Source organism: Nerophis ophidion, linkage group LG14 (assembly GCF_033978795.1).
Source record: "Nerophis ophidion isolate RoL-2023_Sa linkage group LG14, RoL_Noph_v1.0, whole genome shotgun sequence".
Lineage (NCBI taxonomy): Eukaryota > Metazoa > Chordata > Actinopteri > Syngnathiformes > Syngnathidae > Nerophis > Nerophis ophidion.
The window spans coordinates 11,284,871-11,296,729 of NC_084624.1; the positions used below are offsets into that span (position 1 = coordinate 11,284,871).

Here is an 11,859-nt window from a genome sequence, read left to right on the forward strand (position 1 = left end):
CACATTTTTCTGGTCTCCTTTATTTAGAAATGTACCGAAAAGTATCAAAATAATATTGGAATCAGGACAACTCTAGTCACTAAAATATCATGCAAAAGCGCAGATTCCAACCATTGAAATATGTTGTATAGTTCAAGACTTATGGTCATTTAAAACATGACTGCACGTCATAATGGCAGCTACACTTTCCTTCTTAAAGATCTAAAAACAATATTTGGGAATGTCCGGCGGGCCAGATTGAAAAGCTTAACGGGCCGCATGTGGCCCCCCGGGCCTTAATTTGCCCAGGTCTGCACTGCCGCTTACCTTTTTGATAAACCTGATCTCCTCTTGTACTCTGTGGTCTCTGCATTGAATCGAACCGAAACTATATAGGCTGTAGAATTCTAACCATCGCTAGAAGCTCTAGGATTATAATATGTCACATCAGTATTTTTGTACGCACTACGCAGGTCAGTTGTACATTTTGTCTGATACTAACTGCACTGGTACAAATTTACCATTTGGATCAGAAGCTTTGTTTTTGTTCAGCATCGCTTATGGTACATACAGTGGGGCAGAAAAGTATTTAGTCAGCCAGCGATTGTGCAAGTTCTCCCACTTCAAATGATGACAGAGGTCTGTAATTTTCATCATAGGTACACTTCAACTGTGAGAGACAGAATGTGGGGAAAAAATCCAGTAATTCACATTGTAGGAATTTTTAAGAATTTATTTGTAAATTATGGTAGAAAATTAGTATTTGGTCAACCATTCAAAGCTCTCACTGATGGAAGGAGGTTTTGGCTCAAAATCTCACGATACATGGCCCCATTCATTCTTTCCTTAACACGGATCAATCGTCCTGTCCCCTTAGCAGAAAAACAGCCCCAAAGCATGATGTTTCCACCCCCATGCTTCACAGTAGGTATGGTGTTCTTGGGATGCAACTCAGTATTCTTCTTCCTCCAAACACGACAAGTTGAGTTGATACCAAAAAGTTCTATGTATCCATTTTGGTTTAAACTCAACTCGTGGTGTTTGGAGGAAGAAGAATACTGAGTTGCATCCCAAGAACACCATACCTACTGTGAAGCATGGGGGTGGAAACATCATGCTTTGGGGCTGTTTTTCTGCTAAGGGGACAGGACGATTGATCCGTGTTAAGGAAAGAATGAATGGGGCCATGTATCGTGAGATTTTGAGCCAAAACCTCCTTCCATCAGTGAGAGCTTTGAATGGTTGACCAAATACTTATTTTCCACCATCATTTACAAATAATTTCTTTAAAATTCCTACAATGTGAATTTTTTTTCCACATTCTGTCTCTCACAGTTGAAGTGTACCTATGATGAAAATGACAGACCTCTGTCATCATTTGAAGTGGGAGAACTTGCACAATCGCTGGCTGACTAAATCCTTTTTTTGCCCCACTGTATACAGTATCATAAACAATTGGTCAATGCCCGCTGGGATACATTGTGGCTGTCTAAGATCATGTATCTCTCTCTAGTTCTCGTCATTTCATAAATATAGCGTGTCCGGGAAATGTATCCACACTATAACATTGATTTTTTTCCCTTTTTTTTATTGTATTTTTAGACTTAACCAATTGTGAACGGTAATGGAAGCCATTAATCCCACAAAATATTGGAAATTTCAGTAATGAAATAATACCTGATTATATTGCATCTTCTCGTCATGTAATGGCCTTCGTTTTATTCAGAAGTGTAAATACATTTTTGGGCACTGCTGTATTTAACATGGTTGTGTTCTGTCTTCTAAATTGCTTTACCCTCCTCAACTCCATAGCAGGCACCTATTGGCCGCCGATTTTGGTTGTCCATAGGTGATCGCTAACTGTTATCCTCACTTTATTTTCGACTCAACAGATCATTTTGTCTGGCTTTACCTTAACCTTGCTTGTTTGTCTCCAACCCTTAAATTCCAGTTCTTTCTACATGTAAAAATAACTACAGCAACAATGTGTTAACTCACAAACAAACAAGTGTTAACTAACCCCAACGTCTGATGTTGTACTTTTCATTTGAGCTCAATTCTACTAAACTCATTTTTGTTTTTCTCTTTCAGTGTATGATAATCAGGGCTTTTTGCTGCAGCTAGACGCAAAATTGTGAGTATGTTTTTTTTTTGTGTGTTTATTGTTGCAACACATCCTAGCAAGCTGTCAAATGGCACTTTATTTATATAGCTTTTTTCCATACACAGCAAAGTTTTGTACACAAAAAAGGGGGGAAAACACATGCGCACACATTGTTGACATTAACAAAAAAAAAACATGGCAAAGCACTGATTATTTGAATAAAAATGCCACCTTTTGTGGCGTTGAACTAAAAGTAAGGCTGTCTGAAAAATAGTATGTAACATAAGCAATGTATGTAAAAAATATATATTTATATAATACATAAATGTTAATAAAAACGTAACATTGAGAGAATAATAATAGTCCTATTAATAATTAACCCGTGTGTAATGTTCATATTGTTGTTACTCAGCCAGCGTTTGTGGGTCTGATGGACCCGTTGCATTTTGTGGCTTTTAATGCCTTACAATCAAACACTTAAGTTAAAATACTAAACAGACCATATCCCAATAAAATACTGAACAGATGTTTACCTTATCCCAATAAACATCTGTTCAGTATTTTATAGGGGTGTAACAGTACACAAAAATTTCGGTTCGGTACGTACCTCGGTTTAGAGGTCACGGTTCGGTTCATTTTCGGTACAGTAAGAAAACATCCATCCATCCATCCATTTTTTACCGCTTATTCCCTTTCGGGGTCGCGGGGGGCGCTGGCGCCTATCTTAGCTACAATCGGGCGGAAGGCGGGGTACACCCTGGACAAGTCGCCACCTCATCACAGGGCCAACACAGACAGACAGACAACATTCACACTCACATTCACACACTAGGGCCAATTTAGTGTTGCCAATCAACCAACAAAATGTAAATTTTTTTGGTTTATTTATTTACCAAATTTGTAAACAATGGCATAACATACATACACACACAGGGTCCATTGCTAAAAACTAAATAAGTTAAGGCTCAGAATGGTTTCTTAACAAAACTTTTCTACATATAAAGTGCTTTTTTTGATTGATTGATTGAGACTTTTATTAGTAGATTGCACAGTACAGTACATATTCCGTACAATTGACCACTAAATGGTAACACCCGAATATGTTTTTCAACTTGTTTAAGTCGGGTTCCACGTTCATCAACACCGCCCGCCGTTTTTTGTAGACATGTTCCATAAATATTGATGTTAAACATTTCTTTTTTTGTGAAGAAATGTTTAGAATGAAGTTGATGAATCCAGATGGATCTCTATTACAATCCCCAAAGAGGACACTTTAAGTTGATGATTACTTATATTTGTAGAAATTTTTATTTATAATTGAATCACTTGTTTATTTTTCAACAAGTTTTTTGTTATTTGTATATCTTTCTTTCCAAATAGTTCAAGAAAGACCACTACAAATTAGCAATATTTTGTATGCTATACAATTTAATAAATCAGAAACTGATGACATAGTGCTGTATTTTACTTTATGTTTTTTTCAACCAAAAATGCTTTGCTGTGATTAGGGGGTACTTGAATTAAAAAAATATTCACAGGGGGTACATCACTGAAAAAAGGTTGAGAACCACTGTGTTATGAGAGTAGCGTGTGTGTGTGTGTGTGTGTGTATGTGTGTGTGTGTGTGTGTGTGTGTGTGTGTGTGTGTGTGTGTGTGTGTGTGTGTGTGTGTGGCCCTTTTATATGTGACGCATGTGACGTCAGTCAGCGTGTGAGCGAGCGAGGTGAAGGACCTTAGCGCGAGTGCGGCTGGTGTTTTGTTGCAAGACTTCAATAAAGCCACGATTTGCAACTAATAGCCGGACTCTTCATTTACCCTAAAGTCCGGAGCTGTGGAGACCCACTTCTGGGTAGAGTGAAGGGTTGTGCGCGCAAGGGAGACACTATGGGAGCAGGAAAGGTGCAACACATGTTTGACGTGTTGTCAGAAGCAGCTGCTGAACAATATCGGCAAACCTCTGTCCTCCATTGTTGTATCGCGCAGCCAAAGTGTTCCCAAACGGGAAGTTTTAACGAGGCAAGAGGGTCTTCCAGCTCTGGCCTTAACTACGTGTATTTGTATCAAACCGAAACGGTTTGATACAAATACACGTACCGTTACACCCCTAGTATTTTAACATAAAAGTGTTTGATTGTGAGGCCTTAAAAGCCACAAAATGTAACAATTCCATCAGACTGAGTAACAACAAAATGAACGTTGCATGGAAAATTTCTCTGCCAGTTTCTGCATCGCACAGGGATTCTTCTTTTGGGTTTCTGCACCCGCGGTTCCCAAACAAGGTTGCAACATTGTTTGTCGACACTGTCTGCTCTCTTTTTCTCGCACATATGACCCTCTGATGTTCTGTGTACCTACACTCTGTCCTCCTCTTGTCTAGGCCTGTTGTGTGGTTGTGGGTGGGTGTGGTACGCAGAACATCAATTTCCACACTTATATGTAGTAGAAAGGTGTATGGGGGGGTGCATGGTGTGTGGTCATTAAATATCTGATCTGATGTATGTTCTTCACAGAAAATAAACCAAAGTCAATAAGTCTCAGTTTGAAAAATTAGTTGTATCATTTTTCTTCTAATAAAAAACAAACTGGTCCTACAGACCCGAACACCACACAAGGGTTAAGATAGAAAACAACACAGTAAATAAATAAAAAAAATAAGAGTTTAATATGATCAGTAAAAAGCCAGATTAAAAAAGTGTGTCTTTAACCTTTTATTAAAAATATCAACAGTCTAGCAGGCTGTTTCACAGGTGGGGAACGTAGTGGCTAAATGCCGCCTCACCGTGGGTCTTTGTTCTGGTATTTTCTAAAGATAAAAGGCGGGTGCCAGAGGATCTCAGGGTCCCCGGAGGGTTGATACGGTAAAAGCAGGTCTGATAGTTAAGAAGGTGCAAGGCCATTAAAGGGGAACATTATCACCAAACCTATGCAAGCGTCAATATATACCTTGATGTTGCAGAAAAAAGACCATGTATTTTTTTAACCGATTTCCAAACTCTAAATGGGTGAATTTTGGCAAATTAAACGCCTTTCTGTTTATCGCTCTTTTAGCGATGACGTCAGAACGTGACTTCACCGAGGTAATACACCCGCCATATTCCTTTTCACATTACAAACACCGGGTCTCAGCTCTGTTATTTTCCGTTTTTTCGACTATTTTTTGGAACCTTGGAGACATCATGCCTCGACGGTGTGTTGTCGGAGGGTGTAACAACACTAACAGGGAGGGATTCAAGTTGCACCACTGGCAAGAAATCTGCCGCCAGACCCCCATTGAATGTACCAGAGTGTCTTCACATTTGACCGGCGATGCTAAGACAGACATGGCACAGAGATGTATGGATAACCTGCAGATGCATTTGCAACGATTAAGTCAACGAAATCACAAAGGTGAGTTTTGTTGATGTTGTTGACTTATGTGCTAATCAGACATATTTGGTCACGGCATGACTGCCAGCTAATCGATGCTAGCCATGCTATGGGCCACTTCATTAGGTACACCCATTCTATGGCCGAATAGCGTCAATAGCTATTCGCTCAATAGCTTCAATTTCTTCTTCAATTTCGTTTTCGCTATCTGCCTCCATACTCCGACCATCTGTTTCAAAACATGCGTAATCTGTTGAATCGCTGAAATCCGAGTCTGAATCCAAGCTAATGTCGCTATATCTTGCTGTGGTAACCGCCATGTTGTTTGTATTGGCAGCCCTGTATGACGTCACAGGGAAATGGATAGTGGTTTCAAAGATAGCGAAAATAAGGCACTTTAAAGCTTTATTCAGGGATATTCCGGGACTGGTAAAATTTTGAAAAAAACCTTCAAAAATACAACAAGCCACTGGGAACTGATTTTTATTGTTTTTAACCCTTTTGAAATTGTGATAATGTTCCCCTTTAAGACATTTAACAACTCGTATTACAACTTTGAAATCGACCCTGAAGTGGAAAGGCAGTCAATATAGCGACTTTAAAACTGGTGTAATGTGCTCCCGCCCTCTGGTCTGCTTCGGAGTTTTGTAATATTTGTAGAGTTCTGATATTCTTTTTACGAAGGCCAGAGAGCAGAACATTACAATTATCTAAACGACAGGAAATCACGGCTAGTTAAGATGATAAACTATTTTTGTAATATTTTTAATAGGTGGGTAGAAAGTCAGCTTTAAGTCAAAAATCACACCCAGATTTTTTACAGATTGTTTATCCATCCATCCATTTTCTACCGCTTATTCCCTTTCGGGGTCGCGGGGGGCGCTGGCGCCTATCTCAGCTACAATCGGGCGGAAGGCGGGGTACACCCTGGACAAGTCGCCAACTCATCGCAGGGCCACACAGATAGACAGACAACATTCACACTCACATTCACACACTAGGGCCAATTTAGTGTTGCCAATCAACCTATCCCCAGGTGCATGTCTTTGGAGGTGGGAGGAAGCCGGAGTACCCGGAGGGAACCCACGCATTCACGGGGAGAACATGCAAACTCCACACAGAAAGATCCCGAGCCTGGATTTGAACCCAGGACTGCAGGACCTTCGTATTGTGAGGCAGACGCACTAACCCCTCTGCCACCGTGAAGCCCACAGATTGTTTAAAATCTTGTAATTTTGTTGAAAGGACATAGGGATATATGAAAATGTACTCAAAGTACTTATACATACACTGACTTTTTTTGACCAAGTTACTTAAAAACTCAAATAAAATAAAGTGACATACTTAAAGAAAAAACACTACTTTGTATGTTTTGTGTTTCTTATGCATCCCTGATAGTGTTTGGTCTCTGTATTTTATCTGTTTTAGTGACTAAGATTTTTGTGTTTTTTAAATATTGGTTTGTACTGTAGCACCTTAAGATGTATTTAAATGAAAAGTGATGAACAAATTAAAATATATTGTTAATTATTATTTCTGGCGGTTGTAATGGCGTCCTACTCTGTTCAGTGGTCCTTGAACGCGTATAAACACCTTGGTCTCAGTCTTCTGAGTATAGAACAATCCCTCAGTTTTTGTAGGTTCAATGTGCACAATTGAATATCTCAGTTGTGTTTATGCAAATGCAGATGGGGTTATGTCGTTTCTTGACGGAGAAGGTTGGTAATGTTTTTTGTTTTCATGTTAGCTGTTAAGATAGGGAGCTGCAGTGGCTTGTCCAGACTTTTTTTTTTTAGGGTTGGCACCTATAAAACAATCAGTCTAGCCCAGGGATGGCTGACATTAAACAATATTGCAAAGCTATTACAGTGCTTTAGACCAGTGTTTTTCAACCACAGTGCCGCGGCACACTACTGTGCCCTCAGATATTGTCTGGTGTGCTGTGGGAAAGTATGAAACTTAACCTTCTTGGTCCAAAAAATATTTTTTCCAAATCAATGTAATCCCGAATGCAGCTGACATAGGCTCCAGCGACCCCGGAAGGGATAAGCGGTAGAAAATGGATGGATATAATTATAATCTGCAAATGAGCCGTTGCTTAGTGTCTGTGCTGTGTAAAACTCGGCATTAGGTTAATTGCTTTGTAGAAGTTGGAATGTGTCAGGTATGGCTTGTTGTGATCCCAATATCCAGAGCACAGTGGGATGCAGGGTGCAGGTAAAAAGGTTTGTCATCCTTAAACCAAAAATTAACAAAAGGGAAAGGAAAAGGCAATGGCTATGCAAAACAAAAGTAAAACTGAACTGTTAAGTTAAAGTACCAATGATAGTCACACGCACACACACAAAAGGTGTGGTGAAATTTGTCCTCTGCATTTGACCCATCCCCTTGTTCACCCCCTGGGAGGTGAGGGGAGTAGTGGGCAGCAGAAGTGGCCACGCCCGGGAATCATTTTTGCTGATTTAACCCCCAATTCCAACCCTTGATGCCGAGTGCCAAGCAGGGCGGTAAAGGTCCCATTTTTATAGTCTTTGGTATGACTCGGCCGGGTTTCGAATTCACGACCTACCGAACTCAGGCCGGACACTCTTGCCACTGAGTAGCTGGCTACCAAGTAAAAAGAAACAGAACGCTGGACGACAGCAAAAACTTACGCCGTCCACAAAGTACATCCGCACATTTCATGACAATTAATGTCCACACAAAGACGGATAGCAACACCATAAATAGCCTTGCAAGCTAACGCAAAGCAGGTGCGTAGAATAGCGCTCAAAGGAAAACGCCAACAAAACAGGAAGGGCCACTAAAATAACAGTGCAAGACAAGAACTAAAGCACTACACACAGGAAAACACCAAAAAACTTAAAATAAGGCGGGACGACCTGCTGGAGTTTATTTTTTTTGTACGTTTTCTACATAAAAAAATGTGCCTTGCTTAATAAAGGTTGTAAAACACTGCATTAGACAACATGCAACATACAAACAGTGTAAAATTTCCTCTTGTGACATTCCTAGACCTTTAGACGAGGTCCTCATTCCAATCCACTCTTTCCATTGCTGGCAACAGAATAGTACAAATATTACCCAGTGTGCCCTTTAAGAGTATTTGCACAACAAATAAACGACCTGGACTGAGTAGAACTGGAATCGCGGGGGAATAACAAGAGGGTGGGACTGAAATATCGCTCAAAATAAATGAATCTTGTTCTGGTGTGGGCAGGCAAACATTGTAAACACGCTTGTGTAAAAAAAAAATTGTGTAGTAAAATGACTTGCGTTAAGTGAAGGACCCCGGCTCATCGATCATCAGCAATCAAAAAATGAATTCTGGCCGGATATATGTGTACCGAATCCGCCAATTAAGACTGCCTGCCACTACAATATGAAGTATAAACAATAAAACATTGAATATTAGGATAGGATAGGTCTTTATTGTCGTTGCACAAGCACAACAAAACTTTGTTTTCAGCACAAACCCCTTCAAGATTAGACAAACAAACAGTGTACAGTAGAGATGCGCGGTTTGCGGTCTCATCCGCGGAGTTCGCGGATAACCCGCAGGTCGGGTGGTTGACATGACGAAAAAATAGATTTTAATTAGATTCAGGCGGGTGGCGGTTGAACCATCCGGAAATATTTGATGTGCATGGTTCTGTGATCGGTATCCTTTGCCATTCAAAGTGCTATTTAAGACCCGTGTCATAAAGTGAAGAAGACAATAAGAGAAGCTATTATTCTCCTGAGTGATGATAATTATTAGGGCGTGCTATGAAGCCATTGGCTTTGTCGCGTAGTACAACATGTACGATCTGCTGGTCAGTCCAGCATCTTGTGTGTGGCTTCTACTGACACACGCACACAACTGCAAGGCATACTGGGTGACAAAGAGTACACTAATGGTTGTGATATAAACAATTTTAACACTCTTTCTAATATGCGCCACGCTGTGAAGCCACACCAAACAAGATTGACAAACACATTTCGGGAGAACATCCTCACAGTAACACAACAAATATCCATAATCCTTTGTATTCATGATACTTCCTGACTATATTATACACCCCACTAGCAGGAAGTATCATGAATACAAAGCATTATGGGTATTTGTTGTGTAGCGTTTATGTTATATTACTGTGAGGATGTTCTCCCGAAATGTGTTTGTCAATCTTGTTGGGTGTGGCTTCACAGCGTGGCGCATATTAGTAAGTGTTAAAGTTGTTTATATCACAACCATCAGTGTACTCTGTATCACCCAGTATGCCTTTCAATCTTGAACGTGTAATTGTGAAACAGGTTTAAATAGCTCTGTGAGTGGTAAAGGCGGACAACCTCTGATGTATTTCAGCGGGCGGTTGGCGGGCGGGTACGGTCCTGATAAAATGTTGGTTCGGGTGGGCGGCGAGTGGATGACGACTTTGTGATATAAACAACTTTAACACTTACTAATATGCGCCACGCTGTGAAGCCACACCAAACAAGATTGACAAACACATTTCGGGAGAACATCCTCACAGTAACACAACATAAACGCAACACAACAAATACCCATAATCCTTTGTATTTATGACACATCCTGAATATTTTATACACCCCAAACCCTAGCCCCCCCCCCTAACCCCCACCCCGTGCGTCGGTAAGGTGGGCAGGTTTGGGGGCGCGGGGGTGTCAAATATATTCAGGATCTATCATGAATACAAAGGATCATGGGTATTTGTTGTGTTGCGTTATGTGTTACTGTGAGGATATTCTCCCAAAATGTTTGTCAATCTTGTTTGGTGTGGCTTCACAGCGTGGCGCATATTAGTAAGTGTTAAAGTTGTTTATATCACAACCATCAGTGTACTCTATCACCCAGCATACCTTCCCGGACCAACAATCGGTAAGTACGTGTTGTTGAAGGTGTCTAAGGCAATGGCTTCACAGCACGCCCATATTCTTGTAATCAGGATGAACGCTATTGGATAGTCGACAGAACGTTAGCGGCCTCAATTGTCATCATTACTCTGTGAAACAGGTTTAAATAGCTCTGTGAGTGGTAAAGGCGGACAACCTCTGATGTATTTCAGCGGGCGGTTGGCGGGCGGGTACAGTCCTGATAAAATGTTGGTTCGGGTGGACGGCGAGTGGATGACGACTTTGGTGATGCGGATGCGGATGATATAATTGCCTATCCGCGCATCTCTAGTGTACAGGGTTATAGAACAGGAACGCTGATGGGTCGCCACAAGGCGACCGTAAAAGATGGGTAAAAGGTAAATGCTGAGGAAGGATGAGTGGAAAAAAAAATGCAATCTAGACTGGGAAAAAAACCTCCATAGCAAAGCACAATTACAAACCCCGTTTCCATATGAGCTGGGAAATTGTTTTAAATGTAAATATAAACGGAATACAATGATGTGCAAATCATTTTCAACCCATATTCAGTTGAATATGCTACAAAGACATCATATTTGATGTTAGAAATTATAAACTTTTTTTTTTTTTTCAAATAATCATTAACTTTAGAATTTGATGCCAGCAACACGTGACAAAGAAGTTCATTCATAGTTTTGATGGTGATTCAGTGACAATCTACAATGTAAATAGTCATGAAAATAAAGAAAACACGTTTAATGAGAAGGTGTGCCTTTACTGTATCTGCTACATTAACAATATTTTTTTTTACATAAGCTGCAAAACAAATATAAAAAAATGTTACTTTAAAAACTGGCAGCTCAGTCATCAGAATTTTACAGTAAGTGTTTTGTTTTTTTCAGCATATACAACAATTTAGTAATGGAATGAAAAACAATACCACTATTTTTAGCTCTAAAATTCAAGCATTGGAGCTGCCAGTTTTTTTTTTTTTACGGTAAAAAAATTGTAAAATTTTTTTTTGTTTGTTTTAAAGGGGATCATTATCACAATTTCAAAAGGGTTAAAAACAATAAAAATTAGTTCCCAGTGGCTTGTTGTATTTTTTGAAATTTTTTTCAAAATTTTACCAGTCCCGGAATATCCCTAAAAAAAGCTTTAAAGTGTTTGATTTTCGCTATTTGCGATGCGACTATCTATTTCCCTGTGACGTCATACACTGCTGCCAATGTAAACAAACAATGGCGAATAGCACAGCAAGATATAGCCACATTAGCTCGGATTCAGACTCGGATTTCAGCGGTTTAAGCGATTTAACAGATTACGCATGTATTGAAACGGATGGTTGGAGTATGAAAGTATTGAAGAAAAAACTGAAGCTATTGACGCTATTCATAGCCATAGCATGGCTGAATAGCTGTGTTAGCATCGCTGGTAAAATGTGCGGACCAAACGATCAGGACTTTCGCATCTTGTGACACTGGAGCAACTTAAATCCTTCGATTGGTAAGTGGTTTTTTTCGCATTAGATGTGGGTGGAAGGAAACGTAATATA

The 11,859-nt window shown here is 40.0% G+C and overlaps 1 protein-coding gene across 3 annotated transcripts in view; it reads left to right on the plus strand.

The window, feature by feature from the left end:
• Window positions 1-11,859, plus strand: part of st3gal3b (ST3 beta-galactoside alpha-2,3-sialyltransferase 3b) — a 202,146-nt gene that overhangs the window by 55,531 nt on the left and 134,756 nt on the right. For all 3 annotated transcript variants that reach the window (XM_061919835.1, XM_061919836.1, XM_061919834.1), the window contains one exon: window positions 2,071-2,113. In XM_061919835.1, the coding sequence (XP_061775819.1) occupies window positions 2,071-2,113 (43 nt within the window). The remainder of the gene's footprint in view (window positions 1-2,070; window positions 2,114-11,859) is intronic.